The following is a 27,985-nucleotide window of genomic DNA, read 5'->3' on the forward strand; positions in this document are numbered from 1 at the left end:
AGCATTCTCTCCCCCCTCCCCTCTGCACAGTTGTGCTGGAGTTTGTGGAGCTCGGAGCCAGCTGGCAGCAAGGCAGAGGGACGGACGGCTCGTCATCCCGGAAGGAGATTGATACGGACAGTATGAGAAGGTGGCCGGCCGGGAACTGACACCACACCAGGGATGGACACGGAGCCTGAGTTGCCCCTGCTGGGGTTGAGTGTGGCGCTCTTCTCCAGCCTGCTCAATGGTTCCACGTTTGTGCTGCAGAAGAAAGGCATCCTGAGAGCCCGCACTAGAGGTAAGGGAGGGAGGGCAGGGTGCCAGCTACAGGGCACATGTGACTACTGCACCCTGGGAGTGCTATTGGCAACAATAGACTGGTGCAGTCATGCCTGTTCCCTGCAGCATCACAACTACTGATGTCATTGACAGGACAGGGGACAATGCTGCCTTCTAGAAGAAGCTTTATTGCTAAAGTCATTGTGGACATGTCATTTCTATTCATGTCAGAAGAAGGGCATGCTCACATCATCCGCCCAGATCAACACAAGTCTTTGTTCTCTCTGTGCCCTGGGCATATCTGTTGTTTTTATTACACACACTCAAATGGAAGGTCATTTTGTGACTCTTCAATAAGGTGAAAAATAAACATTGCACTGCGTTGTAACGATACAACACAATGGACACCAGGTGTGAATGACACCTAAATATCTCATTTTATTTATTTTTCTGGCAATTACAACAAGCCACCCATTTTTGGAACCCTGATTGGTCTAGTGCAGTCATTCTAAACGAACGTTCCTCCAAAATGTAACTATAAACTCTGCGATACTTACCGTGTTTCCCCCAAAAATAAGACCTACCCCAAAAATAAGCCCTAGTTTGAAGTGCTTGTGTACTCCTATAATCCTCTCTGTTGTGGCAGTGTGCTGTGTGTCTCTGTGATCTTCTGGCTGTCGGTGGGGGATCTCGGCCCCCTCTCTGCAGTGTTCAGAGCAGAGAAGACAGCTTGGGGCTGGCCATGGAAGTGTCGGTGGGGGATCTCGGCCCATCCTCCCTGCAGTGTTCAGAGCGGAGAAGACAGCTTGGGGCTGGCCATAGAAGCGCCAGGTGTCGGCAGGGGATCTCAGCCCCCTCCTTGCAGTGTTCAGAGTAGGGAAAACGGCTTGGGGCAGGCCATGGAAGCGGCGATATGCGGTAAGGGTGTTTGGACAATTGTATTGCAGCAGCACTTTTTGCATTATATGATCCTTTTCTTGGTATGTTCATACTGGGGATTCCTGCATGGCAAGCCCTATCCCGAAAATAAGCCCTAGTGTGTTTTTGGTGTCCAAAATTAATATAAGACCCGGGCTTATTTTTGGGGAAACACGGTACCTTTTAATACGACAATAAACAGCGTCTTCTACCTGGCTTCTTCTGCGTGCCAGGCTGCAGCTGTCTTCATTGACTGGCGTGGGATGTCACTTCTGCGAAGAATGGATCCATGCCAGATCCGGTATCCATGCCGGAATATACACCGAGCTGCGGTTGTGCAGCTCAGTGCACGTTCTAAAGAAGACTGCAAGAAAGCAGGTAGGTTTCTTTTATTGCAGAAGAGACATTGCATGACACTTCTGCAATAAAGAACCTGCCTGCTCATCGTATTTAAATTTGGGACTTTTAGTTCTCACTGTGACCACAAGTGGGAAAAAAATAGTGCCACTCAAACGCATCCTTAAAGGATAAGTTCACTTTTTGGAAAAAAATAATAAATGCACATTTTGTGCAGGTAAAAAAAAAAGTGCATTTTTTATTTGTTATTTGTTTTTGGAGCCTGTAAAGCTTCAAAGCGCTGTGGTAGTTCATTGAAAACTACAAGCCGACAGCCGCAAAGGCTGCAGGACCTTGTCGTTTTCAATGCACATAGCCCTGTCAATCAGTGACATGGGCGGGTGGGGGCGGAGCCCTGCTCAGCCATGTTTCTTTCAAACGGTGACAGCTAGCGGGGAGGGAGAAGAACAGAACTCGCTAGCTGTCACAGCAGGGATCAGATGTTGTTGGGGCCGGTCCTTTTCATAACATGTTACGCCCTGGTCGCACTTTGAATGACAATTGCGCAGTCATGAAGCACTGTACCCAAATTAAATTTTTATCATTTCTTTTCCCCCCACAAATAGCTTTTTTCTTTTTTTTTTTTTTTTTTTTGGTATTTGATCACTTCTGCAGTTTTTATTTCTTGCGCTATAAACAAGAGTGACAAATTTGAAAAAAAAAACACAATATTTTTTACTTTTTGCTATAATAAATAAACCAACTTTAAAAAAAACAATGTTTTCCTCAGTTTAGAACGATATGTATTCTTCTGCATATTTTTGGTAAAAAAAATCACAATAAACGTATATTGATTGGTTTGCACAGTTATAGCGTCTACAAAATAGGGGATAGATTTATGGCATTTTTATATTTTTTACTAGTAATGGCGGCGATCTGCAATTTTTATTGTGCCTGTGACATTGCAGTGGACATATCGGACACTTTTGACACATTTTTGGGACCATTCACATTTATACAGCGATCAGTGCTATAAAAATGCACTGATTACTGTATAGATATCACTGGCAGGGAAGAGGTTAACAGTAGGGGGTGATCAAGGGGTTAAATGTGTTACCTCGGGAGTGATTCTAACTGTAGGGGGAGGGGACTCACAAGGGGAGGAGACTGATCAATGTTTCTCTGTACTGGGAACACACGATCATTCTCCTCCTCTACCCTGACAGGACGTGGATCTGTGTGTTTACACACACAGATCCACGTCCCGGCTCTGTTTCCGGCAATCATGGGTGCCCGGCTGACATCGCGGCTGTCGGGCACACGCATCGGCTCCCGAGCAACGCGGCGGGCGCGTGCGCCCCCCAGACAGCCAGGAGGCCGAGGACAGCATATGACGCCCGCCCAGGATGGGAAATCCCTCCTGCGGACGTCATTTGACGATGGGCGGGATGTGAAGTGGTTAAAGTGAAAGTTAAGCTTTACAGACAATCTGTAAGGTGACCTTACACTGGACCCGCACCACTGTACTGTAGTCCCACGATTCTGCTCTGTCAGGATTTGAAGTCCTCCTGGCTTTCTCTCCTCTCGTTGCTGCGCTAACAGGACAGCCTACATGGATTCTGATTGGTCAGCGCTGACCAATTGGAATGCCTTTTGTCCGTACACGCTGAGAGGTACGGAAAGGAGATTAAGCCTCAGGGATTTGAAATCGCGGACCAGTGAAGTGGCATTTCGAGCACTGACAGAGCAGGATCGCAGGACTACAGGTGAACTTACACTTTAAACAGTGGGTGCAAGACCCTCTAAGAGCATGTCTTCCTCTGTTGAACAACCACAATAGCAAAATTAGGGGGGGGGGGGGGGGGCACACCATAAAGATCACCCACATCTCTTGGTAAAGTAGTAGAGGCTTCAGCTACAGTCCCTGCATCATGGCTATGCATACTGATGCGTTACACACTGATTGGGCTTAATCCTAGAGGTCCTTTAGGATTAAGCCCAATCGGGGTGAAATGCATAATGCATTAGCGGGGCATGGCCAAAATGTGGGGACTGTAGCTGAAGCCTTTACTACTTTACCAAGAGATGTAGGTGATCTTTATGGTGTGCCCCCCCCCCCCTAATTTTGTTATTGTGGGACTTTAGTTGTGCTTCAAACTGGCCATAGGGGGATCAAAATTTGGCCAGTCTATGCTGAACTAGCCTGAATTTCAATATGTCTATATGTGTGGCCGTCCCTGCTTAACAGACATTGATCATTTGATCAACTTCTGTTAAAAGACATTCTGAAAAACCTTTGTCATTTGGGGGCTGCAGCTGCTGATCAGTGTATGCAGCATCGGAATACCCCTGGCTAAACGAAAAAAAAAAAAACTCGTCTATAGCCAGCTTTAGTTAGGGGCTCCTCACGCTGTGGCTAATTGACCTCCTATCTGATGGTTGCCTGCATAATCCTGGCTCCAACACTGCTTGGCAGAGCCAGCAGCCTGACATGATCATTTTACCTGTCTGTAAGGCCTCGTTCACATAGACAAGACATCGACAAAAATAGGTAGTTGGGTTGCGTTTTTAACATTTCCTGACTACCTATCAATGCCACTTACAGTTGTTAATACAGGGAGCGGAAGGAGGTGTACACAAGGCAGCATTGGCGTTGCCTTGCTTCGCTGAAAGGCAAGTAATAAACTGCAGAGTTTGGTAGGAGTTGATGCTTTGCAATCGCCTCCATTAACTGCTATTGTAATGGGCTGTAAATGTGCCTAATGCGTTTACAGTGCGTTTAAGTGGTGGGTGCAAGGCTTTAGAAGTGATCATTTCAGCATTGTCCAAAAACATTTTAAAAAAAAATCTCAGTCACTGGCTGACAGCGCTGATCAGATGCCTGTTTTCCAGTAAGACCGTCCGACAGAAGCCCAGTCGTGAGACCAGCTGCTGTTGGACAGGCAGCTGTACACATTGGGGTTGATTTACTAAAGGCAGATCCACTCTGCACTACAAGTACACTTGAAAGTAGAGTTGCCACCTCATCCCTTTAAACCCGAACACATATGAATTACACACGTTCTGAGGCTAATTAAATGCAGATAAGGCACCAAGTGAGTTTAATTACCACCTTAATCAGCCACAGAACCTGTGTAATTAATATGTGTTCGGGTTTAAAGGAATGAGGTGGCAACCATACTTGTAAGTGCAGTCGCTGTAGATCTGAGGGGAAGCTCTGAAATGAAGGGAAGCTCTACTGATTTTATCATCCTATCATGTGCAAGCTAAAATGCTGTTTTTTATTTTCAATGCATGTCCCCCTCAGAGCTACAGCGACTGCACTTCCAAGTGCACTTGTAGTGCAAAGTGGATTTGCCTTTAGTAAATAACCCCGATTGTTCAATGCTGCTTTCTGCTGAACCAGCTGATATTCGAATCAAGTGTACCCAGCTTAAAGGCTCATGCACACAGGACGTTTTTTACAGCTGCTGTTAACGTTTTTTTTTTAACTGCCTCTCCATGCTAGCCTATGTGTCCATGCACACTTAAACTGTCAGAGGCATTTGGAGGCATAAGCGTTAATGGCAGTAAAAAAGACAGCCAGCCTGTGCTTCCAGGAGCAGTTAAAACAAGCGCGAAAAATGCAAAAAAAAAGTGTTTAGCCGCATTTGACATTTTTAGGCGTTTTTACATTATAGAGAGTGTTTTTAAAAATGCCCGCTAACGCGGGAAAACGCAGCTAAACCAGGCTTTTTTCATGCTGGCATTTTTAAAACGTTCTGTGTGCATGAGTCCTAAAACTTTATTCATGTCACTGCACAGCAGCCTGGTGCGATCATGTAGTTGTCATTGAGTGCAGTGAAAAACAATTGTTTTCTGTGTGCCCCGGTGGTGACCCTTTTTATCCAATACCCTTGAATTTTGTAATGCAAGGAGCTGTTTATATATTTGTCTTTTTTTTTAAATGTATTGGAAGTGTGCACCCTATTCAGATCTCTGCATAACAGCACCGTGCCCTGCGGTGCCATCCAGTGCCCTGCAAAAAATGCAGCATGTCATTTCCATTATGCATTGCACCGCACATAACAGCAGAGTTTTTGTGTTAATGGTGCACTGAGAAAGGAATTGTTTACTATGTGACCTTGTGTTGACTGGCATTGATGCAGTTCAGAAAAATGTTGGTCAACACTGTATAGTTATGTTTAGATGTGTTGCAAACTTGCCACACCTCTGAAAAATGCTCTTTGTTCAGAAGGCGTTTGACAGGGGGTGAGGAAGCACTATGTCACCTCCTCACAGTATATTTTAACCCCATAAATTGTCTACCATTCCACAACTGCATGGGCAATGCAGTAAACAGCCATTATATCACACGTGACATAGCACGCAAACGTCAGAGTGAGCACAATAATTCTATAATTTTACAGGTTAACGTTAAACTGACTGAGCTTTTGAAGCATCACCTAAGGACAATTTTGGTACCATTGTTATTTTGCCATTTCACTGGTGCACACAATTTTAAATCTTTTTACTGGAATCAACACTATATTTTATATTTTACCAACTGAAAAGTATATTGCGTGTGCTAAAATTTAATTTTAGTGTAATTTTTACCAAAAATATGCAGTGGATAAGCATTTACGCAAATATTGTGCAACACAAAGAGATCACAGCTACCACAATTTTATTCTACAGGGCCTCTGCTTTCAGAACATATATAATTTATTTTAGGCCCCTTTCACACTGAGGAGCTTTGTAGGCGATAAAGTGCTAAAAATGGCGCCTGCAAAGCGCACTGAAAGAGCCGCTAAACACAATCCATTGTGAAACCCCCGAGGGCTTTCACGCTGGAGCGGTGCGCTTGCAGGGTGGTCTAAAAAGTCCTGCAAGCCGCATCTTTGGAGCACTGTAGGAGCGGTGTATTTACCACTCCTAAAGTGCCCCTTCCCATTGAAAACAATGGGGGAGCGCTCCAAACCCGCCTGCAAAGCGGCACTTTGCGGGCGGTTTTAACCCTTTTTCGGCTGCTAGCGGGGGTCACAAATGCCCTGCTAGGGGCCGAATTAGCGCCGCTAAAACAACAGTAAAGCGCTGCTAAATATAGCGCCACTTTACCACCAGTGCCCCGCAACGCCTCAGTGTGAAAGTAGCCTTAGGGTTTTAAGTAATTTCCTAGCAAAAAAATTGTGATTTTATTTTAGTTTTTTTTACCATAAATTGGTTGGAAAAATTTAGTCACTCACAAGCTTTTATGACTCTGTCCCCATTGGGTCTATTTACCCTCCATCAAGTACAGTAAATATCTGCATCGTTTAGAAGATTTTTAGTTTAGCAGCGCTGGTGATGTCACCACTGCATGTGCACTGCACTCAATGGACCGCATGGCGTCCATAGAAAGAGCCATGCCGCGGCTGTGACTCCTGCGTGCATGAGCGGGAGTGATGCTATTGTGGCTCGGCCAATCAAATGGCATCTGCCCGCAAACCCACAAGGCAGACCGGGGGAAGATGAAATCCTTGTCAGCGTGCCGCTGGAGGGCCTCGTTTTCGGGTAAGTCTTTGATAATGTGCTAGTATGCGTTGCATACTAGCACAATATAACAATCATTTGCAGGGATAATATTAATATTTTTATATAGAATTGTATTATATTCGCCTTTTTAATTAATATTATGAATTTAAATGAATATAATTTTATTGTCAGCCATTATTGGCACCTTTAGCACAATATCACTGGTCCATTGCGCTTCCGTTGTGGTGTTAAAAATCTTGCTTGCTGCATTTTTGGTCAGTAAAAAAAAACGCACAAAAAACGCTGTTGAAATGTATTGAAAACGCAGGAAAAATGCAAATGCAAAGAAAAACGCACCTGTGTTACGTTTTTGATGCAGTTTTTGAGTCACAGGACCTATGAAAAACAACAATAAGCACAGTAAAATCATGGTACAATTGATATGAATTTGCTCTAAAATCGCCGCAAATGCACGTCAAACTTGCATGCGTGCATTTTCGGCACCATTATTGGCACCTTTTTCTGTTATCGGCAAATTCAGGCCAATATGTTTTGGCGGCCGAAATTTCAGTGCATCCTCTAGATTGTAAGCTCTAACGTGCAGGGCCCTCCGATCCCACCTGTATTGATTAGTATCGTAAGTGTCTGCCCCCCATGTTGTAAAGCAATGCGCACAAACTGTTGGCGCTATATAAATCCTGTATACTAATAATCTCTAAAAACTGTATTTAGGATATGTTCTAGTGATTTATAATCTAATCATTAGAAAATCTTGTACAGCTGTTTATTTTGGATTGTCAATGTGTACATGTTTTAAAGTATATGTAAACTGATAAATTAATGACATTAAAGTTTGCTAAAGCCCTTTGTATCATAAACCAATTGCTTTTTTTCATCTTTTGCACCTCTTCCCATATACATTCAAGCGATGGCTGCATGGAATTTTTAAGACCCCTTTCACACTGGGGCGGTGCGGGCGTTAGCGGTAAAGCGCCGCTAGTTTTAACAGCACTTTACTGCTGTTATAGTGGCGCTTTTCAGCCGCTAGCGGGGTGTTATAACCCCCGCTAGTGGCCGAAGAAAGGGTTAAGAGTGCCTGTGTTATGGCGCTGCCGAAGCTCTTTGCAGGTGCTTCGATAGTGCTGCCCATTCATTTCAATATACAAGAAACTCCCGCACTGCCCAAAGATGCTGTTTGCAGGACTTTTTTTTTTTTTTCCCCATCATGCAAGCGCACCGCCCCAGTGTGAAAGCACTCGGGTGGCTTGAGAGGCGCTTTTGAGGCACTTTACAGTCGCTATTTTTATCGCTAAAACTCCTAAAAAAGCGCCCCAGTGTGAAATGGGTCTTAGGACAGATTTTCTGATAGTGACAACAGCGAACTGCTATGCCTGTGTAATGTGTGTTAGTTCAAAGCAGTTGGGAGACAGGGACAGAGCGTTGTCACCCTATAATAGGAAGTGTCTGAACATTTACATAGTAAAGCTTGTATTGAAAGTACATTTAAAGCCTAATTAAATGGCATTTAGTTTGTTAAAGCGTGTCATAAAAAACTGTCTTGTGTTTCCACATTTATTGTAGGTGCATCTTACCTTACAGACTTTATATGGTGGATTGGCACTATTACAAGTAAGTGACAATCATGTTTGTTTTTTATATTTAATATTTAGAGAGTTATACAGTTTGGCCCTTTTCCCATGGGCTGTCTGATCAGAGATCCGCCTGTCAGTTTTTTAGGCAGATCTGATCAGACCTTGCAGTCTCACCTATGGAGCGGCGGATGCCTGCAAAATCCAGACAGATAGTGGTCCTATTTTCCATCCATCTGGCGGATCGGCTCACTAGCGGTCCTTTTTCACCTGATTTTCCCATAGAGGAGAGTGGGACTGTGTCTGTCTCTGCTCTGCACAGTGAGCAGACACGGACCTGCCATCCGCTTGCTCAGTGGGGATCAGCAGAGCGATCCCCCGCTGAGTAAGCGGATTCCATTAGGCGGAGGTGACCGTGTGAAAGGGGCCTATCTTTTCATTTAGAAGCACATGTATCTGACCTATCATTTTATGAGATCGTTGATATATTCAGTAAGAAAAAGTAAGCATTTTTAAAGTGATTGTAAAGCTTTTTTTTAAAATAACAAATATGTTACACCTTCTTTCTCTGTGCAATGGTTTTGCACAGAGCTGCCCTAAGGCTCCATGCACACTGAAGCTCTTTTTCTGGACACCAGATTGCTTGCAGAAAACTCTGGTTGAAAAAGGGGCTTTTAACAGCATTTTGTACTAGCGTTTATGAGCATTTTTAGTGTTTATAGGCGTTTTTAATAAAAATACACAGAGGACACTCCAAAAATCCCACAATGCATTGAAAAAATAGAATGCCGAACGCTAATTAATGCGCGTTTATTGGCGTTTTTTGGCAGTGATAAACGGCACTTTGAACGCGAATTTCTGGCGTTCAGAAAAAAGCCCATAAACTCCACTGCTCATTAAAGCTAAAAAAACATCCATGTGTGCATGGACACATAGGCTAACATAGAGTAGAGTTTATGAGCGTTTTAAAAAAACGCCCAAACTCCAATAAACTGCAGTTTATGAGCTCCAGTGTGCATGGAGCCTAAGCCTCTCCTTACGAGGTCCCCTGCCGGTGTTGTGACAAAATGACCAACCTGGCAGAATGTGCAACCCGTGTCACTTCCTGTGACGTGGAATCGGCTGTAGCTCCAAACCGCGTGCACTGCACAGGCGCAACGCGTCATACATCCCTTCAGTGGCTGACATCAGTGCACGGAGGAATTTGACAAAATGCTCGACTGACTACTGCGCATGGTGGAAATCAACTAACGCTTATGAAATGTACATTCTTAAGGCCATCTTGTTACAGCTTACACTCCATCTCATCACACCTACAGTAAGCAGGTGGGGCAGCGGACATTTTGGTACACCAAACCCTAGTAATCTTATCTACATCGAATAAGCTTATCTACATAAATATATATCTACATAAATATATATTTATGTAGATAAGCTCAATTGCTGAAATGAGTTTGCTAATTCCAAATGGGGTTTGGTGTAGCAAGATGTCAGCTGCCCCGCCTGCTTACTGTAGCAGTGATGAGGTCGAGTGTAAGGTGTACCAAGATGGCCTTAACCGTTTGCCGACCGCCTCACGACGATATGCTCATACAGGCAGAATCACGTACCTGTACGTTCCCCTTGAAGAGGCGGCCAGCGGGCACGCGCCCGCGGCAAGCTCCGTGAGTCGGGTCGCGAGTCCCGCGGACTCGACTGCCGTGGGGATGCCCGCGAATGCCTCACGGGGAGGAAGAACGGGGAGATTCTAATGTAAACAAGCATCTCCCCGTTCTTCCTAGTGACAGTGTCACTGATCTCTGTTCCCTGTCATCGGAGCAGAGATCAGTGACATGTCACACACAGCCATGCCCCTCACGGTTAGAAACACGCCCCTAGGACACACTTAACCCCTACACTGCCACCTAGTGGTTAACCCCTTCACTGCCAGTGTCATTTACACAGGAATAAGTGCATTTGTATAGCACTGATTGCTGTATAAATGACAATGGTCCCAAAAATGTGTAAAAAATGTCAGATGTGTCGCAGTCACGATAAAAATTGCTGATCTCCGCCATTTAAAAAAAAAAAAAAAAAATATTAATAAAAATGCCATAAAACTATCCCCTATTTTGTAAATGCTATAACTTTTGCACAAACTGATCAATAATTGCTCATTGCGATTTTTTTTTTTTTTTTTTTTTTTTTTTACCGAAAATATGTATAAGAATACGTATCGGCCTAAACTGAGGAAAAAAAAATATTTTTGGGGGATATTTATTATAGTAAAAAATAATGCGTTTTTTTTCAAAATTGTCGCTATTTTTTTGTTTATAGCGCAAAAAATAAAAACCGCAGAGGTGATCAAATACCATCAAAAGAAAGCTCTATTTGTGGGAAAGAAAGGATGTCAATTTTGTTTGGGAGCCACGTCGCACGACCGCGCAATTGTCAGTTAAAGCGACGCAGTGCCAAATCGCAAAAAACGCACTGGTCAGGAAGGGGGTAAATTCTTCTGGGGCTGAAGTGGTTAAGAACATAAGTTTTGTAAGTGTTAGTTGATTTCCGCCGTGTGCATGCACAGTAGTCGGTCAAGTATTTTGTCAGGCAAATTCCTCCGTGCACTGATGTCAGCCACTAAAGAAATGTATGACGCGTAGTGACTGCGCAGTGTCCACGGTTTGGAGCTCCAGCTGATTTCACGTCACAGGATGTGTCGCAGGTTGCTCATTTTATCAGAAACCGGTGCTCTTGGCTCCTCCTCTTCTCCGCGTGTTCCCATAGTATAGCAGCTTGCTATGTGGGCATTCATATGGGCTTGATCATAAGCCAGGCCCCACTCCCTCCTTACAGGCTTTGACTGACAGCAGCAGGAACCAATGGCTCCCACTGCTGTCGAGTCTCCTGTGAGAAGAGAGAGAGAGAGGAGTAAAGAGCTGCTGCAGACAGGCACAGCACTGGATCAAGATCAGGCACAAGTAAGTGTTTAAAGGGGGACTCATCAGCGCCCTTGCAGCGGCTGAAAAAATTTTACCTTTACAACCACTTTAAATACTCTTTAAGTCTTGCATATGTTTTTTTTAACAGATAAATGTTGCATATAATTTAAAGCGGTAATAAACCAATAATAAAAATGTATTTCATTGCAGCTCATAAATTCTTAGATCCGGTGGCTGCATTAGTTTTCCTTTTTCTTTCACTTTTGTTTTGTTTGGCTTTTTTCCTGTATGTTTAAATGGTAATTCATTCTGTAAGTCTGTTATTTTTCAACTTTCTTTAACAGACCAAGTAGCAGTTAGAGGGTTTTACAGGCTTTACAACTTTCCCCATGTAAACGAGACCTTACCGTAAAATACGCCTGACCCAAATGTAGGGGTCATGAGGAAGAAATGATAAGCTGTTTATATAATCAAAAAAATTATATGAGTACTCTGAGTATACAGTAGATTTTGTGTGCAAGTGGAATATGGATGAATAGTTAAAGCAGAACTGCATGTAAAAATTTGCTGGTAGCTTGTGTGTGTCTTTTCTGCTATAAACATTCCTCTTCTCCCTGCCAGCTTCTACTAAATGTACACTGAGAAACACATGTGCAGCTCAGTGTACATTCACACCATGGTAGGATTTATAACTCCCATACGCTTGTACGGGAGTTAAATCATCGCTGGCTGGCAAATCAGTATGGCTGATTTGCCAGATGCCAAACTCGAAAGCAGACAGGGAGAAGATTAAAACGTTGGCAAAGGAGCTCACAGTGCTGGAGGGAAGGTGAGTATAGGAAGTTAAATTCTGATTTACCCTATGGTTTTATTCTATTTGGGGGGGAGGTTTGTGATTAGTAGCTGTAAAGTTGTCAGAGTTCTCAGATTTTTAGGGTGGAACTGTGGATGAATACAAAGAATAATTGTATTAGTAGCCATCCAGCAGAAGGAGGGAGTTTGTTGCCAAATGTTACATCTAAGACATTATTTACCAAGAAAATCAACAGGGCACCATGTTAATAACCATCTGATCTATTCAAAAACCTTCCGATACCCTGACTTCTAAGCTCAAAAAGTAAAAACGATGATTACTAACTAGGACCAATAGTGAGGGTTTATCACTCCAGTCCCTTTGTGCTGATTTTGAGTTTTCTATTTTGTCTGCACTTAGGCTTTAGGTAGAACTGTGTCCCGGCTATAGGCATTCAACTATTTACATATTTTAACAGGCCAAGCAGTAAACTAAGTTTTAAAACAAGTCCTCACTGACCTCTTTAGCTGTGGACAGTGTGGAGCAATTCATGCTAAAAAAGACCGGAGTGGTAGTAAACTGTAATTTTAAACTGGTACCTACAAGTAAGCCTAAAATAAGTCTTACCTGTAGGTTTAGTGCATATCACCTTCTACTTTCTATTCAAAAATAAAAAGATTGGCTTTATATACACGTTAAACGTCTTCTATTGCTGAGGCATTTGAACAAATTTCAAACCTTCATATGTCTAACTTACACTTATACCTGGTAAAAAAGGGAGTGTTGTATAAATTATACAGCTTTCAGCCAAGTTCTTTGGGTTAAAGGTGGACTGATGTCTGAATGTCAAAATCTTCTTTAACCCTTTTTCTGTATTCAAGAGGAGAATATAATCATAGGGGTGGGCTGTACAGTGACTGATCATTGTGATCGCTATGATAGCCAGTCACAGCTTATCACAGCGATCAGGTTATCGGGAACCTCGCCTGTTCCGATCGTTAGTACGAGACATGTAGCTGTCCGCGAGAGCGCAGGCTTTGTGCTGGGAGCGTGCTTTGCAAGTGCTCTCAGCACAAACACAAAAGCACATATATGCAGCCTCACAGATAAAGAACCCACTTCCATTAGGCCGCATATATGCGTATACTCGGCAGGAAGGGTTTAAACTTTAAATAGAGAGAGATAAATGGGCTGCAGTTGACATACTTCTAAAAACTGTTAGTTGCCTGGCAGCGATGCTGACCTGGCTTGTTCCAGGACTCTGACCCAGAAAGTTCACTCTGCCCATGTAGAGACGGTAGAGGTTAATATTCATATTCAGCTGAATAGTCAATATACCAGTTACATATTTGCAGGTGAGAAAACTCCTAGATTTGGCACATTTATATAGGTTGTTCGTTATACTTTCATATTGTAGGTGTTTAAATATTAGCACTTAAAGTGTATCTATGGTCAAAACGTAAAATAATATATTCATTTCCATGTTGAAATGTAATCATTTCTAACCTAACCCTATTAATCTAAACCATCCTAGATGTTTGTAAACTTGCTTTGTGAAGCTCCCCACACATGTACTTCCTTTAATTCCATGACACATATTCACTATGCCCTGCTGTGTCACAGAATTCACAGTTTCAGGAGGCGGAGTCAGTACAGAAATCATTGATTGCAGGTAGCAAGGTACTGTTGGATATGTAGTGATTAGAAATTGATAGTAAACCGCAGAGGAGAAGCTGAAAAGCATGCAGTGAATCCAGGACATTGTAGAGTGAGATGGTCACTAGACAGGCAGTACTCACAATATCAAAGAATATTTCTAAGGAGGCTTATATTAGATTGTCAAAAATCAGTATTGTTTGTATTGCTATTAAAATGTTGATATTATGAAATACGTGTGTGCTGTGACCATAGATTTCATTTAATCTGAATCCCAGACATGTTACTTGGAGTAAATGTGTTCATTTTAGTTTCATGTGGCTCAACTCCTATAGATTTCTGATATTCTTACTTTTTTGGTAGTGGCTTTGGGGCAGATTGGAAATTTCCTAGCATATACTGCTGCACCAGCTGTGCTTGTGACTCCTCTGGGTGCCCTGGGCATTCCGTTTGGGTAGGTAATGCACTATATTGTATACATTTATGGCAAATAACAAGTATGTATTTTTTATCATGTTAAAATGGCTGTACAGTATATATAAATTAAATCAAAAGCAATTTGAAAAAAGCATCTCCTTTTGAAGCAGTTATAATTGACATGATCCTACTCATGAAGATGAAGAACTGTATTGGAGCCAGTTCCATACAACTCACTTACAAGGAGGTGTTTCTAACCTGATTGATGCAGTACTTTCTACCCTGCATTTGAATGATCAGCCTGCTGTTATAGGTCTAGGGTCTTTTATAGCTGTCAAGACTGCAAAGACCTTCCCAGTATACTCCAGTAAGTAAATATTTGGTCTCTGCCTTTGCTAGGCACTCCAGTCATACACCTGAACAAGGTTAACTTTTAGGGATTTCACACAAAAAAAATCCACTACCACGGTTTTAGGTTTCAGCTTGAGTTAACTCAAGTGACTTTCAATCCTATGTTGGTGGGGACTTGAATTTGTAAAACCATTTCACTATGGATCGAATCCCTTAATGCAGACCCCTTCATTACAAAGTTGAACCCGCGTGTCCTGGAGATTTTGGAACAAATGTATGGAGTCCTGTGCTTCAGCTGTGTTGGATTTTTGCAAGCATCTAAGATTGTGTCTCGTACAGGGGTGATGTCTGTTCACAGACTTGGGGATTTCAGACGAATTGCCTTGAGTGTAGAGTATATGCTCAAGGAACATCTGATTTACTTGCCCTTTAAGGGAAAGCATCGCTTTGGACCTGCCCTTTACAATGTTATTTTCTTGTTTGGTAATTTTTATTAAAGCGGATCTCTACCCAAAAGGGGAAGTTCCGCTTTAAGGCCTCAGGGGGGAGCAGGTACCCGATTTTGAGATTTACCTACTCCCATAATCACTTTGATCGCCTAAGGCTCCTTCCAACCCCCCCCCACCCCCCCCGAAGTCTTTAGGGACACATGACGGGTCAACTGTTCCGGCAAAAAGCTCTGAAGTTCCAGCCTTAAGGTAAAAAATGTTTAGGCATCAGCATCCCCCATCACCCCCCCTTTTACTTGAGCCCTTATTCGATCCAGCAGGAGTGAGGAGGGAGCGGGCGGCAGGGCCGAGTGTACACAGCAGCAGGGCTCAGGAGCGAGCATGCACGAGCGCCCCCATGGGAAACCTTATGGGAAGGCACTGAACAGAGAGGAGGGGCCAGGAGTGCCACTGGAGGACCTGAGAAGAGGAGGTTCCAGACTACCTGTGCAATTCTATTGCACAGAACAGGTAAGTATGGACCTGTATGTTATTTTTTTTAAAAGAACATTTTTACCTTTAGAATCACTTTAAAGCGGGGTTCCATCCAAATTTTGAACATTATCTCTATGCATTCTCTTCCTAGCCTAGATGCTGACATGCTGTGTAAAAAAATTTAAATCGCCGTAATTACCTTTTTTTTTTTCTAATCTTCTTAGCACTTCCTGGTTTTCCTCCCATGGGAGTAGGCGTGTTTCTAGCCTCTCCCAGACCTCCCACAGTCCCCTGGGAGCTAGTCTCAGGCTTCCCAGCATGCATTGTGCAACAGCGTCATCACAACATCTCGGTGAATGCTGGGGACACAGCATTCACCGCATCCAGGAAATACATGCTTGTGGGCTTCAAATGCCCACAATGAAGATGGAAACCGCCTTCAGTTTATTTTATAAGTTATTCTTTACAATGAAATCGGACACAGGCGGACTTATTACACAGAACATGTGAGTAGATAATCATGAGAAGAAAAGTTTGTGAATGAACTCCAAAAAAAAAAAACGATAGATAGGTGGACCCCCGCTTTAAGCCTCCGGCTGTTGACTCATGGGTCTTTTCTCTAAACATGGTCTGTCTTCCTTTCCCTGTTGCCAAAAGTTATGTGTTTTCAGCTCAAGCCTTTCCTGCAGTTATATGAATCATTTTTGTCATTGGACACACTGGGGTTGATTTACTAAAACTGGAGAGTGTAAAATCTGGTGCTTCTGCGTGGAAATCAATCAGTTTATTTTTTATTTTTATTTTTTTTCAAAGCTTAATTGAACAAGCTGAAGTTAGAAGCTGGCCGGCTACTTTGCACAGCTGCGCCAAATTTTGCACTTTCCAGGTTTAGTAAATCCCAGCGTGTCTGCTTGATTTTCCACTAAGGGATATTTTTATTTTTTCTCTGAGACTTATTCCCCTAAACCAGGGATATGCAATTAGCGGACCTCCAGCTGTTGCAGAACTAAAACTCCCATGAGGCATAGCAAGACTCTGACAGCCACGAGCATGACACCCAGAGGCAGAGGCATGATGGGACTTAGTTTTGCAGCAGCTGGAGGTTCGCTTATTGCATATCCCTGCCCTAAACATTTATTTTTTGTTGACCACATTAGTTGTTGGTCTAATTTTCTCCCCTACAGGTAGTATGCTCTTTCAATCCTTTTTTGATGGGTGGTTGATTGGCTGAACATCTGCCCTGGTCTGGAGCACCGGGTTGATCCTTGGTGCCTGCCCCTTGATCATGGCACTTTCCTTATTGGTTGGTCCTTCCTCATCTAGCCTTCAATTGGGCATTAATCCTTCAGATACTCTTTGTAGTATATTCTCCACATCTGTTGGATGGCTTGGTGTCTATTGCCCACCCCTCATTTGGGCAGCTTTTGATTTTCCATTGAGGGGCACAGGTCCTGCCACTCTGTGTGTTATTATCTCTATTACTGCTTTTTCACAGTAAAGAAAAAGATTTTACAGTAAATAAAAGCTAATCTTATCTTAATGGTGCAGTATACAATACAGGGCTCATATTCATAGACCATTAGATATATGCAAGCTACCATCAGGTGACTGGATACTGGCAAAAACTTTGCTAGGGACTTCTCCTTTGCAGAAATGTTATTCCTTTTTTTTTTCAGCAGACATTGCTATCAAGATTTACCTGCTCACTATTCAAGCTGTCTGGCAGCCAGATAGTTAATAACTAAAGACTATCAGCTGGTGTCTTTTCCTTTAGGCTGGGTTCACACTGGTCCGACAAACGCTCCGACATTGGTAGCTCATGTCGCATGACGTGTGAAATTCAATGTTTCCCTATGGGAGCCGTCCTAACGGTCCGACACAAGTTGTTCCGACTTTAGATATGCTCCCTGTACTACTTTGGTCCGACTTTGATCCTACTTCAGCCCATTGACTATCGTTGAAGTCGGATCGCCGTTTCGCATGATCCGACTTCGGCATGCGACTTGTTCTCGGATGATCTTGAGGGGGAACTCCGCGCCAAATTTTAAATAAAAAAACGGCATGGGTTCCCCCTCCAAGAGCATACCAGGCCCTTGGGTCTGGTATGGACCTCAAGGGAAACCCCGCCCTAATCCAAATCCATACCAAACCCTTATCCGAGCACGCAGCTCGGCCGGTCAGGAATGGGGGTGGGGACGAGCGCGCGTCCCCCCCCCCCCCCCCCCCCCCCGAACCGTACCAGGCCGCATGCCCTCAACATGGGGGGGTGGGTGCTTTGGGGCAGGGGGGCGACCCTGGCCATTGGTTGTTGGGGTCTGCGAGTGGGGGGCTTATCAGAATCCGGGAGCCCCCTTTAATAAGGGGGCCCCCAGATCCCGGCCCCCCACCCTTTGTGAATGAGTATGGGGTACATCGCTATGTATCTCTCTGCTGTTTTACATATATTCCATGCCTAAACCCCGGGGAGGAAGTTTCTCAAATACATCTTCAGTCCATCTATGTGAGCAAAAGCGTCTTTTGACTTTCTTTGTAACAAAAGAAGTCAATTATATCTGGTAAGCAGATTTAATATCCAGCACACGTTGGGTGTCGTATATATTATCTTTGGTGAAGGACTTCTCACTACTTCTTTAGAAGATTGCCTACACAGAAGATTTCTTTGCTTATGATAGAACTGTGTTCTCTCTTTTTTTGGGACTTTATATGTCAACGTTTGCCACGATTCACCTTGATCGATTGAATTCATTTTTGTTTTTTTATTGTTGTTTTTTTCACTTTATTGGTTTTACATGCATGTTTATTGTATGATAGTTGACACCATGTGTTTATGTTATTAGTAGTCACTATCTAGCGCCCTCTACACATTACCCAGATGATAAAATATTGCAAAGCATTTTAAATTGTAAACTGGAGATTAATAATATATTTGCACCGAGTACGTTGTTCAATTAATCACCTCATGTGTCACTCATGGTGGAACAAAAACAATTAAAGTGTCACATAAGTCGCAGTCGGACCCTCTAATAAACAATATTATGTGTATTGTTGACACAATACAATATCATATTACTACTGCGTTTATATAACGTGTATGATAAGTGTCTAGTTAAACCATCATACTAACAATGTCTAATGTACACTTCTATTAAAGATCATTAACATGAAAAAAAGAGATCTGCAATTGTCACTCACTCCAAATAATGTATAAAAAAATAACAAACTGTCACATGTCTGGGATTGTTTATCTCTTACTAGCAGGGTGTATCGACGGCGCCATTGCCAGAAGAGCGTTCATCCTAAATCTGAAATTATCTGTGTGTCCGGATTAGGAAGGAAATTCTTTTAACAACACTGATTGTAACCACAAGCACTCAAACACATTATAGCTAAATGCTGTTATTTCTCAAGGGTTGATGTGTTCATCACAGGAGAACCCTTATATAAATTATTATGCCCAAACTGCATAGATAGCGCATATATATATATATATAGAAAAAAATTGTGTTTTTTTTTTTTTTTTTTTTTTTTTTGGGTGTAGAAAGTTTTAAACACCATACCTTTCCAACTGCATAGTGTGCTAGTATAAATAAAATGATGGCGGTCCTGAACTGCCAGATTAGTAATCATTGATGAAACAGTTCAGGTCCACTTCCACATTTCACCCTTTGGGCTGGAGAGTATCTACAAGGTAAATCCATCTAGACTTTGTAAAACGTATACGACGTGAGTAGAGTTAAAAGTTATAAACTCATTTATTGCAAATTCACTTCCATTGGAAGATGATCTAAAGGTGGTCAGACCCCTTTAGATGTGCGTTTACCTGTCTACAGGCTTTACATCTACAGCAAGCATGGAATTCTTTGCTGTCCCAACACATACGTGTCTTTTGCTGCTGACTGTCTGCTGGCTTTTAAGCCTCATACACAGGATAAGCATATCGGACGAATGATCGTCTGGATTTTTTTTTTTTTTTTGGAAAATCTCATATTGATATTACTAAAGTTATGAAAATTCTCGTAAGGCAGAATACAACTTCGGAAGTGATGTGTAATGTATTGTATTATTTTGTTTCCGAGCATGCGTGGTTTTGGTCACACGGTTTTTTTAGTGCTAATACTATACTAATCACACAAAAATCGTTAATTTTGTTACCATACGAGAAATATTTTTGTGCTTGTCGCTTTGGATATTTTTGCATGAACAGTCATAATGGGCTTTTTAAAGCAGTATATTAACGAACAGATTATCGGACGATCCCTTTGAATGCATGGTTGTTTTTTTTTTTGTTTTTTTTTCCATATGGGCCTTTGGAATGGACTGGTTCTGGTAATATACACTGAGCTTAAACTGAACTGTGACAAAAATGTAGGATGTCCTTACTGTCTTTTTTTTTATGATAGTGCTAGTTCCTTTATTGTCTATTGAGGAGAACAGAAAATTAAGCCATTCTGTAACAGTCGGTAATACTGCTGCCCAAAGGAGGTTGGGACACAGACAAAAAGAAAAAAAAGTTTTATGCCAGTCCCCATATAACTCCTATACCTAGCATGCATCAGTTTGCTAATGTCCCAGGAGGTTGTCTGCTTTTTCTAGCTAAAATTTTCCTTGCCTTCTTCCTTCTTTCCTATTTACTCTTGTTTAACCTCAGTGCACCACTGATTTTTTTCCTCTGTCACTTCAATCAAGATTTCCACATTGCTGTTTGAGCTGGTCTCCATTAGAGATGTGCTCGGACGTGTTCGAAATCCTACGTGCCCGTTTCCGCCAGGAAGCCAACACTGCACACGGCTAATCACAAGCAGTGAGACATTTCCTGGTTCGCAGCTGTACAGATTGGAAAATGTCTCTCTGCCTGTGATTAGCCGTGTGCAGTGTCTGATTGCTGGTGGGATCAGGCATGTGGGATTTCGAACACGCCCATCTCTAGTCTCCACATAGCAGCTGTCCGGGTTGGTGTGTTCTCAGCAACAGCCTTGGAGACTGTGACTGGACTGGAAGATTGCTGGGCTATCCCAGAACATGACCTTTGGGCATTGCGGTGCTTTCCAGATCTTTGTGTCCTGTGTTAGCTGCAGAGCTCTCTCTGTGTCCAATGCCATGGCACAGCCTCAAGTGACCCTGTGACTAAAGACTCAGTAAAAAGGGGCCAGTCGAGCTTAAGCACTAGAAGCTACCTTTCTGTTGTAGTGTTGGGAGCCTTTCAAATCTATCATATAGAACCTGGAATCTCTATTGGCTTAGGGTAATCCTCATCAAAGGCCTAATCTACTCCATCAGGTGAGGCCAAGACCCCGTCTCCACTTAAAACTGTTTGCCTGCTCCCAATTACTGGAGCTGTCTGCTTGTTAGAGGCATTAAGTGTTCTATCACTGAAGCTGTCCCCGGCAGAGTCTAGTTCTGACCCTTCTAGGCCTTCAACTCAAAGCATACCCGAGCCCCCTGTTAACATCTCTAATTTGGATTCAGGGTCTTCACACTGTGCTCTTGTAGAGACTGTTAGGCCACCTGCAGACGACTCAGGTTTACAAGGGGTTGTTTCTAACCTGGTTGATGCAGGATGTGCTACCTTGCATTTAGAGGATGCAGGGTAGCACATCCACGGCTCCTGCTGCTCTCAGCCAAGTCTGTAAGAGAGAGGAGAGACAACCGGCAGATGGGCACAGTGCTGGATCGATACAGGGCTCAGGCACAGCAAATGGAAAAACATTTTTTTACTTTAATGCAGGGAAAGCATTAAGCTAAAAATGTTTTACTTGTATAACTACTTTAATTAAAAAGAAAATAAGAGTTTTGTACTTACTGTAAACTATTTTTATTGAAGTTCGTTGAAGGACACTGGTCCCTCCCCTCTGTTTATTGGCCCTGTGTACTACTTGCCCAGAAAACTGAGGCATGCTGGGTAGAGATACAACACCTATTTTTCCATTTGCTTGTCCCAGCCTCCCATAGGCAGCAATATCCCTGAGTTCCTTTTGTCCTTTAGCTGCGGCTCACAGAGGGGGTCCGGTGTGTCCCTGTTCTCCATTTCAGGTGCGAATCAGGTTTGAATTTTTGGCTGAATTTGCCAGGCACACGCTCCATTCATGCGAATTAGATGCAGAGAAATTTGCATAAGTGTGAACCCAGCCTAAAAGAGTGTCAAGAACAAGCAGCCAACATAATCCTTGCAGATTTCCTTTACTTTCTGATATCTCTGATGTACTGTTTAATTTTGTTTTCTATTTCATAGGTCTCTCTTGGCTTCATATGTACTAAAAGAAAGGCTCAACTTCTTGGGTAAACTGGGATGTCTGCTCAGCTGTGTGGGCTCCGTCATTCTAATTATTCACTCTCCTAAGTCTGGAAATATTACATCTCGAGCTGAGTTTGAAGAAAAGCTCTCCAACCCAGGTATAACCATTTGCTATGACTATCACATCTGATAAATTGTACTGGTTGATGGCTGAAAATGGAGTACAATAGGGCCGGATCACAAGTGGGTTATAACTAACTATGCCATCATCAGCTGACATTGGGGCTGCATTCACACCTGAGCAGAGCAAATTTTAGGTATTTTAATGCCTATTTCTATGAGCTTTCTTGAAGTGCATTTCAAGCATTTTACATGTGTGTTCAGGTTCAGCCATGTCTATTTTAGCCAACGGAAAGCACTTGGAAGGGAGGCCATCTGCTTTAAAATGCATGGAAAAGGCCTAAAAAACAAGTGAAAATACTTGATTCGTGTGTTTCCAGGCTTCTCTATTCAAGTCTCTAGTGCTTCAACATAAAATCTTTCATTGAACTCAAATGCGTGCCATTTTCCTTCATTTGACTAATGAGTTTGCTGCAGATGTACACTAGATGTGTCTATTACTTTGAATGTAATGAGAATACTTTTAAAGAGGATTATTAGGAGTAATGACTTATAAAAGTAAGCGTTAATAAGAGTAAGAATAATTATATATGAGTAGCCACTAATAGCCTTGTCCGTTGAAAAGATTTCTGGCTTAGCACTGAACAGTCATACAACATTTAGGAGATGTAAAGCAAACTGACGTACCAGATTCTTATGTATGTGGATGAGTCAAAGCAAAGGAGCCACAAATAGACTGAAAAAGCTCCCTGCTTTCAAGTAATAGTGTCAAAAGTCCAATGTCCAGGAAAGAACCTGTTATTTTGCTGAGAGCATTGTTTAGACTATATTGTATACTCATACTATTATGCAGCAGGGAGCCTGATTTTGCACTTTCCAGCTTTAGTAAGTAAACCCCACTGTGCACTTAAAAGTGGGGTATGCCTGTAACCTAATGTAATGAACCTGGGGCAGGAAAGTCAATACTTTGAGAATGCAGTGGTGACGCACAGATTGCCTCTCCTAGCACTTACATACGTTACTTCCATGGAACGTTCTTCTCCTAATCTTACCTTTTTAGGTTTCTATTCATAGTTTCCTAGCATACCATATAAAGCTTTAGTACAGGTATGCTAAATAACCTCATACACAACGTATTATTGTAAATTTTGAATGGAGTAGGGAAGTGGCAAAACCTTTTTGTCTATTTGTTATCACTGTCTATGCTTTGTACACATTCCTGTCCTGATAATAGTTGTGTCCAGGACAAAGGTTGAGGGAAAGTTCCAGTAATATTGTAAAAATATTGTAAAAGTGGGTTTTTATTGATTACTTTTATTGAATACATTTCCAATGCATTTGGGGGGTCATGCAGCTCCCCTGTTATCAGGGCTACATCGTAACATTAAGAAAGGCTTTATGTTTAGATTAGGGTTTTATGCATAGGCTAAAGAGCAAAAAGTTTTTTGTATTATTCTTTTTCTTTTAATTAAGTCTAATTGCATGTTTTATGCTCTGTCATAGCCCTGATGAAGAGCTATGTGGCCCCTGAAATGCGCTACATCATTTATTCAATTATAAGTTTGTAATAAAACCCCACTTCTTTTGATTCTAAAATTTTAGTGTGGTGCTTCAATTTTTAAACTCCAAACACCTAATTAATTTCCTGAGGTTCCTCTGCATATGGAAGCAGCCCACATATTACTTGGTTGCCCCAGTGGCTCACTACTACAACCCCTGGCAAAAATGATGGCATTGTCCATGACAAGGCTCCAACCTGCAAAGATGATTTGGCAACAGCAATCAGAGAAGGCTGGAGCCAGATTGATGAAGAGTACTGTTTATCACTCATAAAGTCAATGCCTCAGAGACTGCAAGCAGTTATAAAAGCCAGAGGTGGTGCAACAAAGTACTAGTGATGTGTTGGAGTGTTATTTTGTTTGTTTTTCATGACTCCATAATTTTTTCCTCAGAGTTGAGTGATTCCATAATTTATTCCCTGTGCTTGTTCTATAAATCTAACTGTTACTGGCCACCTCAGTTATTTTTCTTGATTTTCTTTTAGTGTTTCTTAAAGCCAGAAAGTTGCCATTTGAAATGCCTTTAGTTTTTGGCCATGTCTGTGATCTTCTTTTTTTCTACAACAATAAACAACTGAAGGAACATCCTCAGGGACTGGTGATTCCATAATTTTTGCCAGGGGTTGTAGTACAGCTGTGACCAAATCCAAACTAAAACCGGCCATAGACGGTTCAAATCTCAGGCGGTTCAGCAGAAACCAGCTGAGATTCGAACCATGTATGGGCAGGCTTAAAGTACCCAGGTTGATCGATCAATTAACTTGTGTACAGCCAGTCTGCCAGATTTGACATGCGATTATTTATAGCTGCTAGCAATAATCAATGTGTTCACCCGGCAGAGACGACTTCTTCTCCCGGGAGAACACAATGGCTCTGCAGGAGGGATTCCCCCATCAACACTGACTGTGTTGATGGGGGGGAATCGAGTAATTTTTGGCTGGCTTAAGGTTTCACTCTCCAAGTATCATTATATACAATGCAGAAGGGTGGTATCAAAATTTTTAATTCTTTGTTAGGACAGGACAGTGTTCAAATCTAGATGATAATAAGAACTGACAATACAATATAGAGAGCGTTCACTATGTTGAACATTACTCCACAGCCTCCTCTTAAACATCACACAACAGAGAGCATATAAACATTATTAAGCAAGTAAAAAAAAAAAAACAGCAGCTTTTATTATTGTTGTTGTTATTATTTTAATTTATGCTACTGTATGTTAATGGGAACATGTAACAAATATAAAGTAGGTGTTATCCCAATTGGGCTGCAAAAGTGGAAACATGCTTTAAACGCTTCCATTTTCTGCTCTCCTCAACAGATGTTTAAAGGGCAAAAACTATTTGCTGTACGTTAACTAGTTCGCGCAAAAACATGAAAATTACCCTGCATGCAATAAAGTCAGTGGATCTCTCTCTGTTTGAAATATACATTTTTGTGCTTTACAATTTGTAAATAACATATGGTAATGAAAATGCAGCGTCCAGCGTCAATAATATGCCTGTGGACAACAACTAGGCAGAATGTAAGCTAAGTCTAAAAAAGCAGTATTTTGACATAGCTTGAAAAGGAATGAATTTACGTGTGAAATAACAGTGGACAAAACCATTACGAAGAAATTTATAACCCTTTTTTTTTTTTTTCTCCTTCTGTTTCAGTATTTCTGAGCTACCTCTGTGTTGTTCTCCTGATGCTGACTTTGCTGATATTTTGGCTTGCACCAGCTTATGGGAGGAAAAATATCATGGTTTACATTGGGATATGTTCACTGCTCGGCACGTTCACTGTTCCATGCACTAAGGGCATTGGCCTGGTTGCACAAGATGCCTTTACCAGCGATCCAAGCAGCCCAGGGGCAAGACACCTTTTCCTGTGCCTCCTAGCAGTATTGGGATGTAGCATTCTCATTCAGTTTCGCTACATAAACAAAGCACTGGAAGACTTTGACTCTTGCATATTTAGCGCCATCTATTATGTGACTTTCACAACATTAGTCCTGCTGGCAACAGCCATCCTCTTTCAGGAGTGGACTAAAGTAGGTGCAGTGGACTTTTTAGCCATACTATGTGGCTTTATCACTGTATCCACTGGGGTTATATTAATCCAGATGTTTAAAGAGTTTAACATCAACTTCCGAGAGGTGAACAAGACATTAGAGAAAAAAGAGTGAAATAAGTAGGCCTAAAATGCAGAACAGTTATTCCGTGTTCAAATTCAACATGTCTATCTTGTAACTTAAATAATTTAAATTTTCAGCATATTTTGTATTTGTGCCTTCACATTGACTTCCATTCCTTTGCTTCTCATAGGTGGGTGTTCTAAAGGGGATCATTCTGTTTGACCGACATTCCAATATCTGACATGCTCTTTACATTCTGTGTGCTTATTTCACTTTCATTTAGGGTATGTATGAAGGTAGGCTGGTTGTCATTTACCACATAGTTAAAACTACATAACATTCAATCTAGTGTTTGCTAATCTGACGTGTAATTTTAATTCGCTTTGTGTCTGCATCCTCTTGTACTCTGAACATCTCTACTCCCATAATGCATTATAGTGACCTAACAATGCTACTGTGACCACTTATGACCCTACACTTACTACAGTACTAATTTAAAGTCTGTGTTCTCATATTGTAGATGGCTATGAATCCATGTGCTTCTGGTGTAATGGGCTGTAGCTCTATTTTACATACAACCCCCCCCCCCCCCCCCCCCCATAACACATTAATAGCTTATGTCCCTTGCACAGCCATTACACCTGCGTGAGTCAAAGCTTCTTGGCATGCAGTGCTGTCATACACAAAACTCACATAGTTTTTTGTGAATACAAGTATGGGTCCTAGCATAGTATTTGCATGGTTCAGTTGTTTACAAAGAGTATGTTGTAAAGAGCCCAAGTGAAGCTGAATTAGAGCATGTTATTGAGGACTTGATAGTTTGGCTTGTTCTGATCTAAAAAATGCATGTTACAGCTGGCAAGATGTAGTAGTGATTAGGTTGTAGTTAGCCCTGTAGCAACACCAATGCTCAATTCATTGGCCTGTATAATCAAGTTTTGGTTATAGTCCTATAAACTAATATATACTAATATAATTTAGAAAAAGAAAGATTGTGCAATAAGGTAGTAATTAGCAATAACATATTTTTCAGCTTTGGAGTCCCTGTATGTTTGCATTTTTTTTTTCTTTTTCCAAGAGAGTAAAATCTGATCAGTTGCAAGTAGACATTTGACACGGAATTACTGTTTTGCATATAAATTTTATCTGGGAAAATTCACTTTATTATTGTAAAGTAGAATATTTTAAATTGTTAAAATGTTATGGTAACACAATGCTCTGGTCATTCTCAGGTAACACAAGTGAAACTACTCAGTATTAATTAAAAACATGTTGCTTTACTTATGTGAAAAATGAAACCTGTAATAGCAACAAACATACCTGATAATTGTTCTGTGGATATGAAGTACAGTTTATTTTATACCGCTGTCCTTAGTATGATGAATAATGATATCAATATGTACTGTATGCTTATCATATATTAGGAGCAAACTGCATACACTGGACCACTAATCTCATCAACAGGGCTGATCTGTGAAAGCATTCTGGCAGCGTATGACAAGCCAATTAGATTTTATTTCCTATCAATATGATTATACTTGGACAGCTAGTTTACTTCTACTTTTATCTCAATTACATTGTAATAATGTCTAAATAACTTTTTAATATATTTTGATGCACCTCCGTTATAATGCATGTGAAGATTGAATTAATGCAAATGCATAACCAACATTTATTATGTAGAAAAATAAGTCACATTCTATAAAAATGGAGAAAAAGAAAACGGATGTGTTGCTCACTGCAAACATTTAGAATCCAGCTGCCTTTCTCCATTTGTATAGAATACTGAAATCTTCATTCTGTGTACAGTATTAAGAACAACTGAGAAGTACATTTTCAGGATTGATGCTTCAGGATAGGATGATTATGAGATTGTAATCAGATTTTTGAAGGGGAAAATTATTGATAGCACTGATCTTTTAAAGGGCACTGAAGACACAATTATCAAGTTCTTTTAAAAATGTGTGCCTTTTTTTTACTATAGAAATGTTTTACTAATCTATAAAAGATTCATAAATGCATGCTTCTCTTGATCTTGCATAGTCATCAATTACATAAAGCCGCATTTCCCAGTTCCAAGCCTCAGGCTCTAAACACACGGGTACTGTTTAATTCTAACTATAAAAAAATACAATCAGCACAAATTGAAAACAAAATTAATATGCCAGCTTAACAATTAAAGATCTTCACATAAATCCATAAATATATAAGAAAAAAGAAGTGCAGCGCAATAAATCAATCACGCATGTTAATCAAAGTGTCCATATAGTAAGACATGTGAACCACAAGTGTCAGATGAG

General features: G+C 41.5%; 1 protein-coding gene across 1 annotated transcript; it reads left to right on the forward strand.

The window, feature by feature from the left end:
• NIPA1 (NIPA magnesium transporter 1) lies at window positions 1–27,942 on the forward strand. Its single transcript, XM_073614616.1, has 5 exons — window positions 1–280; window positions 8,590–8,637; window positions 14,328–14,418; window positions 21,885–22,045; window positions 25,225–27,942. Exons 1-5 carry the CDS (start codon window positions 163–165, stop codon window positions 25,734–25,736), a joined length of 930 nt encoding a protein of 309 aa, XP_073470717.1. The 5' UTR covers window positions 1–162; the 3' UTR covers window positions 25,737–27,942.
• The last annotated feature ends 43 nt before the right edge of the window (window positions 27,943–27,985 follow it).

This window comes from Aquarana catesbeiana, linkage group LG02 (genome assembly GCF_042186555.1).
Source record: "Aquarana catesbeiana isolate 2022-GZ linkage group LG02, ASM4218655v1, whole genome shotgun sequence".
Lineage (NCBI taxonomy): Eukaryota > Metazoa > Chordata > Amphibia > Anura > Ranidae > Aquarana > Aquarana catesbeiana.

Excerpts from the sequence above, each read along its gene's own strand:
- NIPA1 (XM_073614616.1), top strand. The coding sequence starts at position 163 with ATGGACACGGAGCCTGAGTTGCCCCTGCTGGGGTTGAGTGTGGCGCTC. Across the intron at positions 281-8,589 it reads CCTGAGAGCCCGCACTAGAG|GTGCATCTTACCTTACAGAC; the intron begins GTAAGGGAGGGA and ends CATTTATTGTAG. Across the intron at positions 14,419-21,884 it reads GCCCTGGGCATTCCGTTTGG|GTCTCTCTTGGCTTCATATG; the intron begins GTAGGTAATGCA and ends TCTATTTCATAG.